Here is a 17151-nt window from a genome sequence, read left to right as displayed (position 1 = left end):
CCCAAAGGAATTCACACAGTGCCACCAAACACAATTACACCAGGCTTCTGAATATTAGCTACAAACACAGCCACAGAAAAGACAGCACGTTTTCCTCTAGCAGCACTTCTAAACTGAGGTGCATTGTTTGCAATACAGGCTGCTGGAAAGGTTTCAGCATGTCCAAGTGTAGCAGTGGAGTATTTTCTGCCCACTGACAATGTCTAACACACCCAATATAATGCACAGCAGCACAAAGGCAGGACCCACAACCTCCTGAGGAACCAGATGTGAGGAGCAGTTGTATCCAAAGCATGGGTTTGAATACTGCTTTAGAGCAAATTCTGAATGCTTTCATAATGCTTCCATCCAAAAATGTAGGCAATCTTGGTAAGCCATCAAAAAACCATCACCCAACTTCATCTCCAAGTTGCCCCCTGTGTCTGACTAGTACCCTGCATTAGTCACTTCAAAACTTTACATCTGTTTTATTTCAATTAACCACTGCCTCAGTGATATTATTTCTACACTTATTACTAAGTGACAGTAAAATTGTCTAGTTCCAAATAACTAGAACCATTTGCAAACAAAAGTTTAAAAGCCCTTTATTAATTCAGAAGTGAAACACCAATATTTCAAGTGAGATAAGTATGTTTATTAAGGTTCATTCTACTCTAAGGTTTATACAGAGAATGGAATGCAATACAAGCTAAGAGCACACCTCAAAGATCTACCACACAACCATCCCCTACTCCCTATAAGGGAACTGTAAAAAAAAAAAAAAAAATCAGAAAACCAGTTACTGTTTAACTAGTTGCAAGTGGCTTTGTCCAAAGAAGTTAAGCTTGATATTGCATTAGCTTTGTATGCAATAATTAAGTCTCTACAAGCTGAAGTATCACATACAGAGGCATAAGATTTCCTGTGGACACATGAAACCATGTTTCCAAGAGCTACATCACAAGGGTCTTTCAAACTGCCTAAAAACCAGCCACTAATAGCATGCACAGGTCAATAATATTAACTTTGGTAATGTCAGTCATTTTTGGTCAAATCTGGATTCCACTTGAAACAGCAACATGTATAAAAACACACCCATCCTGTGCATAAAGCAACACACTTTATTTGCTATCACCTAGAGGCAGGTCTTCAAGACATGGCTGAAGTATTCAAATTTAACTGTCAGGAGCTTGTTCAGTTCTAAATCACATTTTCACTAGTCTATAAGGCAAGACTAAAAGGACAAGAAAGTGGTCAAATATTTAATTTTTTTTTAAATGCAGGACAAGAACCATCTTGAAAATTATATAGCTTTAAGTAACACTTTTTTCCACAATGCTTTTGTAAGAAATCCAGTAACTTTTTTATATTATCTAGTTCCCCAAGACACATTCTGGTTTATTTTTCTTTCTGAAGTTATCAATACCCTGTAAATAGATGTGTTTTGCTCTTCTTGAGGAAGAAGTCATAGATGTTCTTATTTACAACAGAATCAATCCTTAGCACTATATCTGGACTTCAACAGTTTAAAAGTGTAATGAAGATGATAACCTTAAGTGCTACTTCCCATACAGAATCCACACTTAGTTCAGTTTTATTCATTGCAAAGTAAAAAGACATCCAATTACACTAGTAAAAACTCCGAGATCTAGATCTGTACTCAAAAAAAACACTACACATGCAAAGGGAACAACATCCTGCTAACACAACTTCATTTGCTGCTGCATTTGTCTAATATTAACAATTATGAACAGGGCAGTGCAACTAGTATTTGGAACAATCCTTACAGTGTTCGAGTGTCAGGCACAATGCTTCATTTCTCTTCACACCACTGGTTCTCTTTACGTACCTGCAAGAGCAGTTTAACTGTTAGTATGCTGCAGTGAAATTCTAAGCCTTTGGCTGTAAATGCTCACAAGCACTCAGGATTATTTACTGCACAGAGATAACTTGGAGCAGCTTTAGTTTTTCACACAGATTTTGCAATTATAAAACCCATTTTCCAAACTGGCCTGTTTATCAGTGTAAGCCAGGTTTTTCATGTCCAGGTTTGATCAAATCTGAAATTTTCCAACCAAGCAAAGCAAATGGAATATCTGAAGTCTAAGCAGTTTATAACACAGCATTGAAAAATACTATCAAAAATCTACAACTCATTGCCCTGTATTGAAACCAGGCATCATGTTCTGCTTTCTTCCCAACTCTGCCATTTTGCAGTTGGTTTGTTGGTCAAGTTTTAAGATCAATGAGTTTGTTACTTAGAGAACCCAAACTTACCTCTCCAGCCACATGCAGCAATACATCTTCAGCATTCCTACAACTGCCCCAAACCAACAAACTAAGACTGCCACAAACAATCCCACATGCTTTCTTATTAGACATGCTGGAGCCAGAAAAAGCACTACATTTTGTTTTGACCTTTTCAGGTAGTGGGCTGCAAGCATGGTAGACACCAAAAAGTCTTCTGCTAGCAGCACCCCAATTATGAGGAGTTGATGCATTACCAGTAACAAGTCTGCTGCATCACAAACTGAGTTACGAAGCACCACACAGTAATTCAGCACAAACAGCCATCTAAATTATAATTAAACCCAGACCAAGTACCTGTGCTTCCTCCTCTTCAGTGAAGTCATTCTTAATATTGAATGTCTTGCGAATTTCTTCTGGAGTTTTCCCCTTGATCATGTTCGCCACTGTCTTGCATGTGACATCCAGCAAACCTTTGATGTCCAAGTAATTTGCAGCCTGTGAAAGTTTTCAGATTTAAAGCCTCCATATCAATATTCTGTCTCTATAGAGGCACTACAGAAGTTAAGTTTACACTGAAATTTTAGAACACTGTATGCAAACAGATCAGCTGCACTTTGAGAAGCTTCTAGCTAAAACCTACAAGGGACTGTACCTAAAACTTGCTTGCCAAATAGAAGGTAGTCATTTGTACCATGAAAAACACTCCTCCTACTCCACTCTTTACAAATAGCTTTCAGAAGTCTGCAAGCATCCAAGATCTTCAGTGTTGCAGTACTGTTAACTAGCCAAGGCAGGTAATGTTGGCTCACAGGTCCATACACTGTACAAATTTAACAATCAAAGTCAGATTTTCATTTTTATGCACATCTCCAGAACTCTACAACTAGTAATAAGCCCTCAACTTGGACTTGAGAGCAACAAGGATAAAAGCCTGTGCTATTTAGTAAAGTATTTTGATTTATGAGTGAGATTAATACCAGCATTAGGCTAACAAGCACTCCAACATCCTCACCAATTTCAGCCAATACTCACCAGAACCACCTGCCCTCCCCACATCCCCCCTTTCCAATGAAGTAACTAAAGCATAAAGGTTTTATTTATATTTATTTTATCTATTTTTATTTATTTTATTTAAATCAAGCGCATAGCATAACTTCAGTTCACAGGCCTTTACCCTTCTTGAGGACACTCACCAGGATAAGTTCAAAAAGTGTTCCTTGGTCTACTTTCAGAAACTCTTGATCCCACACAGGGATGTCATCTGTTCTCTTTTCTTTGTTCTCATCATCCTCAGGAGGAGGTGGATCATCCTTGTGATGGGTGCACCACTGAATCACCTAATTATGGTTTTGATATTAAAGTTTTATCCAAGCAATTCTTGAAACCCCAACTATAACTTAACTTCATTTTGTAAGAAATTAGAATAATTGATCCCCAGTCCCAGAATACAACAGCTTCCAGAAATCCTAAATGATTTAGTAGCATGTTGATTACTTAATCTTAAAAGCCAGCTGCTGGTGCTATGAAGTTATTAGTCCCTGTGCTAACATATATGGGCTGTACAAAGAAAACCTAAACCTCGTTTTGCTGTATTTAATCTGTTTGCAGAACCATACTTTGTATTAAGCAGACACTACACAGGGGAGGAGAGCAGAGTAGCAATAGCTACCAGCAGGTCACACTCACCCCAGTACAAAGTTCAGCCAGCAAGTTTGCCATTAGTGTTCGTTTGGGGTTGGTTTCAGTTTGGTTTTTTTTTTAGTTTGGGAACATGCAATCTCATGACCCAGACATATAAAAGAAGCAGGCATCTACTGCAAGCAATCCTGTTCCATTTCACTAATCTAAGACTTCCAAAATTTAAGTTATTTATGTGTCTGTTCACTAAGAAACAATTCCTAAAATTATTTACCCCAAAACAAGCACAACAGTTTGGTGCTTACTTTGGCACTACTGTATTTGAAAGCGTAAAGAATCTTGGACACCACCCAACTACACTTCTCTCCCCTGAGCCAATGGCCATGGTCTGTTAATGCATTTAATACCACCAAGTGCACACAGTGTCTCTTTAGCACTGTCACTGCCACCCAGACACAGCAACTGCCACTGCCAGTCCCTTTCTCCAAACATTTGCATCTCATGAACAGCCACCTCAGTGGACAGAATCCAATTAAAACCAGTGCTTTAACACCATGAAATGCCAGTGTGCAGAGATGCCCAGCACCACCTCCTCAGGAAGCCTGTCTGGCTTACAGCTGCTGTTCCAGGTCCCCCCTGTAGGCACTCTGCCATCACCCACCTGCCAGCCTCAGCCCACATGCCCATGTTCATGCACCTTGATTTGGTTAAGCTTGTAGCAAATAAATATTTTTAAACTAGTAGTTCATAATACCCAACTCCAAGATGAATTTTACATTTCTTTACTGCCATGGAGCACAACAACTTTCATCATCTTACCTTTTTTAAGATGGCTGCATTAACATTTGGAAGAGGGACTGGGTCATCATCACCTTCATCATCCATTCCCAAATCTAAAAATGGAAAGATAACTGAGCAATTGGCAGACAAAACCATTCACTGAACTGGGATGCTTCATCAGTTCTTCACTATTTTGACAACACTGAGGATGACTGATTGGTAACAGGACCTCTGAACTGTGAGGCAAGGAGCTTTTGGAAGGCTGTGTGGAGCTATGGCTGCATTACACACCCTAGGTTGTACCAAGTTGAGGTTAAGTGGCTGATAAGGCTGCCTCACCTAATGAGAGCATCTACAAACCATCAGCTAAGCTGTCACTTGCTAACTCAGTGTTCTGAATCTGAACTCAGATGCTGAACAATCTGACAAACATTTATATAGTTTTACCACTTACACAGTTTCAACCCACAAGTTTAACTGAGGCCTCCCATTCCATTAATGATTAAATAAGAATTCAAATCTACTGTGGGTAAATAGACACAGCATCTTGTCCCCTGCATGAGCAGGAAATACTGTGGCCTCAGAAGTGCTGCTCTCAGGCTCTGAATCACTCATATTGATCCTGTACCAGCTGAAGAAGTTCACATGGCAAGACAGCAGCACAAATCCTTCCATCAAAAAAATGTATTTATAAAGCATGCTTCCAACACTCCTTGTTTCAAAAGCTTGTCAGCATACTCCAGAGAGATTTGGATTTATCCCCTTGATATGACCAAGCAATCAATGTAAAAATTAGGAGAAAAAGATAATTAAAGATTCAACTTGATACAAATACCACATTAGCCATCTTTGATTGAAGAATGTACTTTTTTTGCTACTCAAATGCTAACAGTTGGATGACAGCCTAGCTGTTAAAGACATCTTGGAATTAGTTATGTAATTGACTAACAATGCAGACCTTCACTCATTACATGCACAGATGAGCCAATTCTACATCATCAAGGAACTTAATTTTTAAGAACATATGACCATCATCATGCCTCAAATTTGTATGTGATAAAAATCATCATCTTCTGTATTTAGACAAGTCTGCCACTGTTATCAGCAGGATGCTAATTAACACTACTTTTTTGTTTGAAATGACTCCACAGATTCTGAACACTACCATTAAAAGATACTGAAATAATTCAAGCAATATCTGAAGTTTAGTCAACTCTGCTTGGCTTGTCACCATCACCTCTGAACCAGCAATTTTATCTGTTAGTAAAATTGGTATTTCAATGGTGGTCCCGTGGTGCTCAATACAACACAAATTTTCAGCTCCTCCCCTCTCAGCTGCACACCCAACACACAAAACATTACCTGATGCTCAGCCACCTGCACTGAAAATGCATTTCACCTGTGCTAGCAGACATGTTCTCTCCCAGGTTAGAGAGAGGCAAGTTTATGGTGCCCAGCTTACACATTTCCCTTGAATAACTTCCCTCTATCTCCAGCTGAGGCTCACTACACACCAACACTGGCACAACTCCTGCAGGAGAAAACTGAGAACTGTGCACCCTAATGCATTCCATTTCCTGTTTGTGTTGCCAGCCATGTCCAACAGCATCTTATAAAGAGAATAGAAGCATTCAATGCCTGACATAATTCAACCTTATTTTTACTGTTCTCCTAAGGTGTCACAACCAAACATTTACATGCAAGAGCATAATATTAACTACATGTACATAAATAATTGTTTCTAAGTTAATTCATGAATACATCCAAAAACTAGAAAAAACCAGCAGTAAACAATGAGGATTTGCACCAGAGGGATTAGACAGTTTGCTCTGTATCTCAGCCATCTGGCAGATTTCCCCTCCCCCGCCACGAGTTCTTTTGTTTCAAATTTATGTCAGCAGGAGATCAGACCTAAGTATTTATCCCAAATAATTTAACAGCATTCACAAGCTCACAGCACAGGTTTAACTTCAGCTCTTTACTGCATTGATTTATTATCGCCCACTCCATACAAGTGATATTTACATTCTGAGACTGGTTTGTGTGACTAAATAAACTGAAGTCTTAAATATTTTTAATGTTTTGTTTGCTTAACTCTCACAAAACTGAAGTAGACTGTAGGCAAGGCAGTGGGCTGCTTGTGTTTTACTGACCTCCCTACAAGTGCTCTTAACCAGGGCTTTTTACTAGAGCACATCCACCCTAAACAGTTTCAGCTACAAGAGCAGGAGTTACAGCTGCTCCACAGACCTGGGAGTCCTTCTCCAGCACAGTACCAGCTCCTTTCAGTTCCTGCCCAAGAGGCTTCCTCAGGGTCTCACTCTCTTACCTTCCAGCATAGTCTTTATAGTCACAGACTGTTTTGCAATTTCCACATCAACTTCGAAGATTTCTCCATCTGAGCTCTGCAGTTTAATTGAAGGCATCTGCAAGAGAAGGACAGTTATTTCCACACAATACACAGCAGATGTTACACGCTCAGCTGACTCAAAGATGTGCATGACCTTTAGTGCTGAAATTGTTTCTTCCCAACAGCAGTTTTCAAACTACAGCCTCTGGAACAGAACCATAACATTGAGTTGGAAGGAATTCCTCTAGACAGTCTAGTCCAGCCTCCCTTGCTCCCAACAGAGTTAAACAGACCAGGTTACTCAGGATCAAAGGCTTTCCTCCAGAAAAGTGTTTGGTTTCTGAAGAGATAAAAAAGCAATAAACTCCTACAAGGAAGGCCTTCAGCACTCACTGCTGCCCTTGCAAAGCAGGAAGCAAGATCAGTACCTCGTTAGCATCTGAGATGACCATGCATTTTAACAAAGTTCCTGAAACAAACTGTAGTAAGCCCTACAATAAAGAGTCAGCAGGTTTGAAAGATGCCATTAGCAAAAACACAACCAAATTCTACAAAAAAGCATCATTCCAGATATGTAACAACTGAAACCCAGAAGTAAAGCACAGGACACAGCAGCCAGGAGATTACAGCTTCTGTCTGAAGCCACACCTGCAGGCTGTGGGGGTACCAGTGCACTCGAGCCGACCAAAGGACACTAGAAGCACAACTGCCTGGCCACATAAATTTTATAAATTTGCTCTCAACCAGCTAGTAGGAGGTGTTGTAAGTTCCTTTACCACTCAAAATATTTGCTGGCAGCAAACCATTGCAACAGTTTCCTTTCTTTTTTGGTCCACGATTACCTGCTTCAAGATCACTGAAGCATGTGTTTGCACAGCCTGCAACTGCCGTGAACAGCTCTGGGAACAAAGAACTCCAACTGCAATTAAACTGCCTCCGTTCTTCCCCCACCAAGCTTACAAGCCTCACACACTAGTTCCTCGCATTCGTAGTTGAGCTATCAACAGTTAATTACCAGGACAACTTGAAGCAAGCTTGCATCACCTCGTTCTGAAAGCTCCTCAGCGCAGTGTTCGAGCCTGACAGCCCCGAGCACAGCCAGGCCAGGGGAGGCTCGGCCAACACGAGGTACCGAGCAGCTCACACACGGAGCCCTCACTGCTGCGCTTCCACCTGGCAGCGAGCGGCCAGTTAATGTTTACACTGCAATGTAACCCTGTATGACAGTGCTACTTCTCATTAAGATGGGTGTCATGACTGCTCCAAAGGTACAAGTGTGTGTGTGTGTGTATATATGTGTATATATATATATATATACACACACACAACACCAGAACCTGGGCTACAGCACAGTTCTGCATTAGCAGTTTGGGAACAGTGCTGTAGGCACACGTTTTAAATTTAATGCATCTGTTCTTGCAGTGGCTGCCTGGGAGCACTCCAGAACAAACCCAGCTCCATCGGCAGCCTCCCTGTGCTGAGCTTACATAACGCTGCACAGCAGAGGCAGGCAGGGATGCTGCCTCAGCCAGGGGAGCCCCAGCGAGGATATTTCCCTGCTGCCACCCACACCCGCTCCTAACAAGTCCTTCAGCTATTGCTGAGGGTGTGAAACAGGTAGAATGAAGTTAAACTACTGCCTTATCATTGACAACACATCAGAATTTCATCTTTTTTTTTTTTTACACCACTCAGTTTCCTAGAAAATAGGAAAAAAAGCAAACTCGTTTTTAGCAAGCTGTAGTCCAGCTCCGGCAGGTGACAGTCCCCGGGCAGCAGCAGCACTGGGTGACTAAGCAAAGCAGCCCTAAGAGCTTTATTTGACAACAACACAGCAGGCCGGGAGCCGAGCTCAAGCCAAACCTGAATTACAGCAGTAATTTACTCGTCTAAGCCTGAAACGCCGAGCGGAGCCGCCTACAGCTGCGCCTCCCAGCGCCATGCCGGATGGATGCCCGCTGCTCCCCCGGTCACCAGGAGCCAGGTAACGAGCGCACACCTGAGGCGCGGCCCGGGGCACGGCAGGGAGGCACAGCCGCCCGGGGGATTCACTCACCACCCCCGCGGGCACCGCTGCCCACGCCGCCCCCGCGGCAGCTCCATCCCCGCGCGGCCCGGGCCCAGCGCACCCCGGGCGCTCCATCCCCGCACGGCCCGGCAGCGCTCATCTTGCCGCCCGCCGCGGCCCCCGCCATCGCCCCACGGCCTCCCGCCCCTCCGTCCGCGGCAGCCCGGCCCCGCCGCGCCCACACGGCTCCTAGTGCCGCCCCCCGCGCCCCCCGCCCCGCCCGGGCCTCACCGTGAGGCGGCGGCGGCGGCTCCGCGCACGGACCGGGAGGAGGCGGCGGCGGCGCTCGGGCCCGACTGCGGCGGCGCTCTTATAGCGAGCGGGGGAGGGGGGAAGGACCCGCCTCTCGCCGCCTCGCAACGCCCGGGCTGCCGGCCGCGAACGCCTGAGCACAACACCCGGCGGCGGCTCCCAAACGGGGAAATCCGGTACTCGCGCCGCCTTCCGCGAGGTGCGGGGCGGCAGCGGAGCCGAAACGAGCTCGAGGGGAAGGAGCGGCCGGTGGAGGGTTTTTCAGGCAGCGGCGGAGCCGCGCCAGAAGCCGCACAATAGACGGAGGGCAGGGCCCCTCCCCGCGGCCTGAGGTGCCGCCGCGGGCCCGGCCCGGCCCCGTGAGGGGGAACGGAACTGCGGTACCGGCCCGTGAGGGGGAACGGAACTGCGGTACCGGCCCGTGAGGGGGAACGGGCCCGGCCCCAGCCCCAGCCCCGGTGAGGGGGAACAGGCCCCGCGGGTTCGGGCGGCGGAGGGGCCGGTGTCCCGGGCTGGCAGGTCCTGTGCTGAGATCGGTCACTCAGGGTGAGCCGGGCTCGCCCCAGGACGCGCACGGTGCTGGTTTTCCTTCTCGGGGAGAAAGACCGCGGGTAATACTGCGAGTATCTATGGAGGCTCCCGCAGGTAAACACGGTGAGATCCCTTCGCCAGCTGTTGCTACAGAGGCGGAAGACATTTTAGCCGGAAAACAGCATTGAAGAACCGGCTAGTTTAAAATTGTTGCACCATCAGACAGCCCTCCTCCAGTGGAAATACCCGCGGGAGCTTTCGTGGAGCCGAAAATGCATTTAGCTGTGAGGGGTGCTCATGGAACACCAGCTGTGCAGGGAGCAGAGCAGAGCCGGGCACCCGAACACAGCCCAGGCCTTGGTGTTGGCACAGCCCCTCCTGAGCACTGCCCCCAGCACCGCTGACAGCTGAAGGGTCACCAGTGTGTGCTAGAAAGCAGCAGGTCCTGGGTTTTCAGGGGAATGAAAAGGGGGTGTGAAGGGTTTGCACTGTGAGGAAGGCAGGGTAGGAGCCCTCACGTCACCCTGAGGTGTCCAAAGGCTGTGCTGGGCTGTCACAGCACACACTCCCTGCTCTGCTGCTGAGCCCAGCTCTCCATCTACCTTTCAAGTAGGCAGGGTATTTACACAGTGACAGCACAGGATTCTGACAGTTTGCTTTGCTTCCATGAATAAACATGTTTCAGGAAGCAAAAAGCATGTTTTCACATCACTGCAATGCAGACACAGCCAGGTGCCTGTAAGCACCCTGATAGCTGCAGCAGCACCACGCTGCAGAGTACAGCATCGTTCATGGCCTCAGGCAGCACCAGGGGAGGATCAGGTGGGACATCAGCAAGGATTTCTTCCCTGAAAGGGTTGTCAAGCACTGGCATGGTGGTAGAGGTGTGCAAGAAACCACTGAACACTGAGTGCTCTGCTCTGCTTGACAAGGTGCTGAGCAGCCAAGGATTGGACTTTGCAGTCTTGGAGATGTTTTCCCCCTTTAATGTTTCTGTGCTTGTCACAGGTTTCCCATCTCTTGGGGTCCCAGGGAGTCCCAGGCTGTGCACCCCACACGTTAGGGAACAAATGACAGCCAGACCCACTGGAAAATATCTTCTAACATGAAGAATTTTCCCAGGGTTCAGAACTTCTTAGTTGAGAATCTTGTTTTGCTCAGTTCAGTGGCCAAGCCAGTGAAGTGTCAAACATTCCTTACTCCCCTCCCTCCTTTGCTCCCTTCCCTTCCATCTGAGAGTACAATCACAGATTGTTAAGGGTTGGAAGAGCCCTTAAAGCTGCTCTGCTCCCACCCACCCTGCCGTGGGCAGGGACACCAGCCACTAGATCAGGGTGCTCAGGAGTGGGCAGCCACAGCTCCTCTGGGCACCCTGTGCCAGTGTCCATCTCCCATACCAAGCGAGACTACAATTAGGAAGTATCCAATATTAAATACCCTGTTCATTGGGGCTGTTTCTCTGGAGAGATGGAAGACTCAAATGGATTCCCAGGCAGGAAGGACCTCCTGGAGCTCAGCTGATACCTGGCTGTTCTACATCAGAGCACAGCACTTGAACAGGCCTCTCTAAATTCCAAAGAACTGTTGGAGGTGACTGCCTGACTTGGGAATCTTGTTCCATGGGCTTCAGATGCTGAGCAGCTTCTTAGAGCAGACCTGAATACAACTCTGAGCAACCTGCTCTGACTTTGCAGGTGGATCCAGGTCACCTCTGTGGTCCCTTCCAGCCTGGATCACTGTGTGCTCCTGGAACTCTTCTAACAGCTGAGTGAACAGCCAGGTGATGCTGAGCAGCAGACTTGGACACTAACAGAAGTTCCTCAGAGATCCTGGTATTGACAACCACATAAGCTCTTTGTTCACCATTGAATGGGGCCTAATTTTCATTTTTAATTTATGTGTATCTCATATGTAGAGTGTGAAGCCTCCAGAATACATCTAAAGTGACTTTTTGATTGTACCAGCATCACATTTATCTCTTCCTCAATCACACCATCTCATACTCTAGTGCTGAGACCCACATTCAGTGCACTAAAAACCACTGCCTCTATTTTCCTTATTTTTTTAAATTTATATTAAAACTCCTTGGTTTAGAGAATCAGACAATAACAGAAGGTGGCCAGTGGAAAACATATCTACAAATTCTAAACCCCCTTTCCCAATGTTGCCAAAGACCAAGGTTTCTGATTTGGCTCATGACCAGCAAGCACAAGCTCACAGACTGCAAATCAGGCTCAGCAAAGGGGGCGTGGGGTTTGCTCTCAAAACAACACAAATCTAATGGAATCTAGGAACAGGCAGAAAGCTAAATTCCATGCTTAATTATAGTTGTGGATAAATTTAATTCAAAATTGTACTGCTGATTATACTTGGTACAGCTCTCTACAGCTTTCCAAAGGAGGAAATTCCATCCTCACTTTGAATTCTACTGTTGAATTAGAAGTTTGGGAAAATTAAAACAGCAAAAACACCCCACACCCCAAAAAGAGACAGATGGCTGTCACAGATATGTTATAATCACACGGCAGCACCTCCCACTGTGCCCTACATATCACACAGCCAACCTCCCCAGCCACTCCTGGTGCTTGCCGTTATCTGCTGTGCAAAAGCAGCTGCTGCAGCAGTGATAGCCGAGTCCTGTCAGTCAGTCAGTATTGATGGCACCAAAGCCCATCCCTGGCTAAAGCTGCCAGGCAAAAACAAGATTGCTTCAAAAGGGGTGGCCCAATTTCAGTTGTTCTGCACACAGGTAATGATTGCACTCAAATAATCCTAAAGCTGAGCAGAGAATCACACCATGTATCAGCCAGGGGTAAATTACAGTTAAGGGCCTTTGACCACTGAGAGCGTGGAGGAGGAAAGGAGCAGCTTAACACCAAAGCAAGTACCTGAAAAGATTGGAGCAACTGAGCTTGATTTAATGCTTAATCAGATCCAGAAGAGCCCTGACCTACATATTCACAGCATCCCTGGGCTGCAGGCACAGCCAGTTGAGCAGCCATGCAGCCACAGGGGAAGAGTTTAACGTGCTGAACGTGAGGGAGCAGCCTCCTGGACACAGCCCTGCACCTGCTCCACAGCCTCACATTCCCTTCCTGGATGTTTCTCTCAGGCAAAAATAATGTGTCCCCCACTCTTCAGAGCACCTCACACTCCCCTTTAAATGAGAAACAGGATTTTTTTAGCTGCTGGTGGTGATTTAGAGACTATTTTTCAATACAAGTGGGATGTGGCATTGTCAAAGTCTAATGACAATCCGGCTTGAAAGAGCTCAGCTTAGCTCCATTGACAAGTTAGAAAAATCCACAGAACTCCTCCTGAGTTCACTGAACCAGGGAGAGAGCCAGGTAAGACCATGGAATCTGAAAAAGATCCTAATCTACTTGTAGGGGAGAATGAGACTTGCTGCAAAAATCATCCTTTTTTCAGGAATACAAAAAATTAAGAACATTTTTTAAAACAAACAGCCACATCCAGTTTGAAAATAATCAAACTGACTGGTTCAGTGTAAAACTAGAAAACATCAGAATTATTCATGTGAAAGAGATGGTAGAAAGACACTGTTGAGCTCAAAGGCTGGGCCACTGTTTTTTAAAGCAGTCTTGGAACAATGCACCTGCAGAAGAGGAAAATTCTTGTTTTCAGTACAAGTCTAAAAAATCTAATTATATAAAAAGCTAATTATTGCATTTCCACTTCATTAAAATTTGTATTAAAGCAGCATGCTTGATACGGTGTCACTTTTCATAGAAGTTGTACCCCAGCAATGTGAAATGGTGGGGTACAGCAGAGCCCAGCACTTGGGTGAGTCCAGATCAGAGAATCAGAGAATCCTGGAATGGTTTTGGTTGGCAGGAACCTTAGAGCTCATCAGTTCCAGCCCTCTGCTGTGGACTAGACCAGATTGCTCAGGGTCCCGTCCAGCCTGGCCATGAACACTTCAGGCACGGGGCAGCCACAGCTTCTCTGGGCAACCTGTGCCAGGGCCTCACCACACTCAGGCAAGAATTCCTTCCCAACATCCAATCTAGTCCTTCTCTCTCTCAGATTAAAGCCATTTCCCCTTGTCCTGTCACTCCAGGCCCCTGTCCCAAGGGCCCCTCCAGTTCTTTTGTAGCACTTTTAGGCACTGGACTGAGACCTGGCTTCTCAGGTCTCTCCAGAGCCTTCTCTTCTCCAGGTGAGCACCCCAGCTCTCCAGCCCGGCTCCAGAGCAGGGGGGCTCCAGCCCTCAGAGCATCTCCAAGGCCTCTCTGGTCTTGCTCCAGCAGGTCCACATCCTTCTGATATTGGGGATCCCAGAGTTAGACACAGCATGGCAGGTGGGGATTCTGGGAGCAGAGTAGAACCCAATGGACTGACAAAACCCAATAACCAAATCCTGTCAAGCAGACACCAAGTGAGGTTTTTTTACCAGCTTCTATTCCTTCCTCTAACAGCACTCCCATTCCCCTTACATAACAACAGGGATTCAAGATAGTTTAAAAAACTGAAGAGGAGGAAGACTGAAAATAGAAATACCTACCTCAAACCTATTAGCAGCACCTATTTCCTAATATCACCCTCACTCCACCTCCCCATATTTAAACAGTGATTTTTGTACCAGTTCTGGAGGAGCCAAGCCCGGATCCTCCTGCTGCCGAGGGCGAGGGTCAGCCCCTGCAGGCACACCGGAGGCAGGGCACGCTGGCAGCCCGGGCGGGCAGGGCCACGCGGTGGCGCCGGGGCTCGCTCCGAGCGAGCCCGGCCCCGGAGGGACGCGCTCCCGGCCATTCCAGGAACATGAGAAAGAAGCGCAGACTTTCTGTAGGTGGCCTTGAGAACGACCTTCAGTGGTACCGTATAAAACTGTAAAATTCTTGATATAAACACAAGGGGAAGGGACTGGGTTTGCTTTACAGGGCTGCCTGGCACTGGTCTCCAACGCTGCAGCCGTTCAAAGTCCAAAAAGCAGATTCTCGGCTGGTTCTGACGCCACAGATGATAATGAGCAGTTGCTTGGAGGTTTCAAAGTCCATGGGAATAAATACAGTGTGTTTCAGAAGTCAGCATTTTTAAATGCATCCAAAGCATTTTAAAAAGAGATTCCAGGGGAGAAAGGGACAGCCCAATAACATTTGGAGATGGCTGAGCTAAAGCTGGATAAACTCATGAGCAGACAAACAGAAGCCATCACCAGCCTTTCTCTCTCCCAGGAAGCTGTGGCACCCCCTCCCCTGGGCATTGTCCCTGCTCCAGCAGCAGCCGGCTGTGTTGCTCTTCCCCGAGGACAAACGCAGCAGTGGAAAAGGAGCAGAGCTGCCTGAAAAGTGGGTCAAGCGTGGAATGGAACACCCACCATAGGATACTCCCAGGCAGGGCTTCTCCAGCCGGGTGCTCCCCACCCCATTTTTCTTATAAAATAAAGAAGCAGAATAGAGCAGCCATCACTGCCGACTCCTGCACTGATGGCCACAATAAAGAAGGTTTTTCACAGAAAGTTCAGGGTTAGGCTGGCTGTAAGGCGGTGTTTTCTCAAACTCCTGAAAAATCAAGACAGTTGGGAGCCAGGCTAAAGCCTTTCAGCCCAATCTATCATGCAATTATCAATGTAAACAGGACACTCCTCTTTTACAGTTCAGCACTTTCGGTTTTAAATGCATCATCTGGAAAACAGTTTATAGATTTATTGAAATTAAAAACCAAACAAACTAAAGCAACGAAAACAAACCAAAAGAACCTAACCTCAAAAAACCCAGATGTATTTGGGGACAATCTACTGAGGAAGATGCATACAGAAGTCAAGACAACCAAAAGCAAAGATTTAGATTAATTTATACAACCTTGTGCAACGATATGAGTAGCTGCAAAATGGAGAATGTTCTCCTCAAAATCACTTTCCTGCAAGTCCTCATGTAGGATGCTCACCCTGATCACACTGCTTCTCCTCCAATTAGCAGTGCCAGGTACTATTAGCAACTGATGTTTTATACATTATATATATCAGCAGCAATCGTTTTAGTCTCCAACCCAAAGTTCTGTCCACTAGAGAGTAATTAGAGATCAGTAGTTCAACTCATCTTAAAGACTAAAGCTTTTAAGCTCCAGCACAGGTTTTAAAAGGCTAAAACTTGCAGCACTGCTTAATTTAAAACCAAAAGTGTTGTTTCAGCCTTTTTTCCCTGTCCGTATGCCAAAGCACTCTGGTCCCTTGCTCAAGAAAGCAGCCTGCCTTTATTCCCATCCAAAAGGAGTAAAGCCAAATGAATTACAGCACCAAAATAACTTTTTGTAAAACCACAGAAGGCTGACTCATGAACTGCTGACTCTGCAGGGCTTTGTTGGTGTGTTCATGGGTACTGAAACATTTCTACGCAGACCAGTGTGATTTTTACTTACACTTCACCCGTTTCCAACCTTCTCTCAGAAGAACTTGCAGAACACCAATACTGTGTCATGACTGCTGTAGCACGCAGAAGGCACCCAATGCCTTCTACAAGGCTTCAAAAATCACTGCTTGCAGGCATTTTGCTCCAAAAATCCAAGCTCATACAAACCATGAGTATTCTTGCAAAAAAAATGGAACGTGTAAAAAGACTTTTCTCAGGCAAAATTTGCTCTAACCTACACAGCAACTCTTAAAATACATTAAGAGTTTTCAGGAGTGCTCTGCATCCAGACAAGCAGCAATTAAAGCAATAAATAAGTGTGGAACAGGTGCATAAGGAAGTAATCAGAGTGGAGGCACACCTTCAACTTACTGAATTTGGAGCAGGATTTGAAATTCAAAATTGTGATCACACTTGCATCTTACAACCATTTTCCCTGAATGAATAAGAGTACTTATTCTTCAGCCTCCTCCCAAGGTCACAGCTCCTCCAAGAACAGGAACTGCACTCCAGTATTACGAAGAAAGTGTTTATTGAACTATGAAAAAAGGCCCAAAATAAACCCAGCACTATCCCAGCGGTTTGGTTTTGTCTTGTACAGGAGGAAATCCTTTACCTTTGAGAGTCAGGATAAATTTTTAAGTTGTCAGAGACTTGTCCCAAGGTCCTTGAAACACAATTGCTTTCTAAAAATGACTCCGTGCTTCAGTTTACTACTACAAAAATCGAAATAAATCCCATGCAACATGGGTTGGTAGGTACTGGCACCTCTCAGCAGTTTTTTCTGTTACGAGAGGAGCTTTTGACAGGAACTGGACCAAGAGAGAGGCAAGTGAAATGTCATAGTTTCCACTGGCAGGATGTCCCCTCACCACCTTTTTCACAGACAGAATTTGTTGTCACCATCCCAACATGTGGGGGAGTTAAGGCTCTCT

General features: G+C 45.6%; 1 protein-coding gene and 1 long non-coding RNA gene across 5 annotated transcripts; one reads left to right on the top strand and one right to left on the bottom strand.

Moving 5' to 3' along the window:
- Positions 1–568: 568 nt before the first annotated feature.
- SKP1 (S-phase kinase associated protein 1) lies at positions 569–9425 on the bottom strand. 4 transcript variants are annotated; one of them, XM_064387949.1, is made up of 6 exons: positions 9297–9425; positions 6977–7073; positions 4687–4760; positions 3423–3566; positions 2584–2724; positions 569–1828 (listed from the first exon to the last, which is right to left on the bottom strand). In XM_064387949.1, the coding sequence occupies exons 2-6, from the start codon at positions 7071–7073 to the stop codon at positions 1793–1795; spliced, it is 492 nt and encodes a 163-aa protein (XP_064244019.1). In that variant the 5' UTR covers positions 9297–9425; the 3' UTR covers positions 569–1792. The 4 variants fall into 4 exon arrangements, with proteins under 4 accessions (XP_064244019.1, XP_064244021.1, XP_064244016.1 ...); XM_064387951.1 differs by lacking the exon at positions 9297–9425 and adding an exon at positions 7840–7863; XM_064387946.1 differs by lacking the exon at positions 9297–9425 and adding an exon at positions 7426–7449.
- A 156-nt stretch (positions 9426–9581) lies between these two features.
- Positions 9582–13571, top strand: LOC135280181 (uncharacterized). The gene is made up of 2 exons (XR_010347227.1): positions 9582–9962; positions 11543–13571. It is a non-coding gene; the product is annotated as an uncharacterized LOC135280181 (long non-coding RNA).
- The last annotated feature ends 3580 nt before the right edge of the window (positions 13572–17151 follow it).

The sequence above is a fragment of the Passer domesticus genome, chromosome 13 (genome assembly GCF_036417665.1).
Source record: "Passer domesticus isolate bPasDom1 chromosome 13, bPasDom1.hap1, whole genome shotgun sequence".
NCBI lineage: Eukaryota > Metazoa > Chordata > Aves > Passeriformes > Passeridae > Passer > Passer domesticus.
Note: the sequence above shows the minus strand (reverse complement) of the source record. Positions and strands in the feature narration are given on the sequence as shown.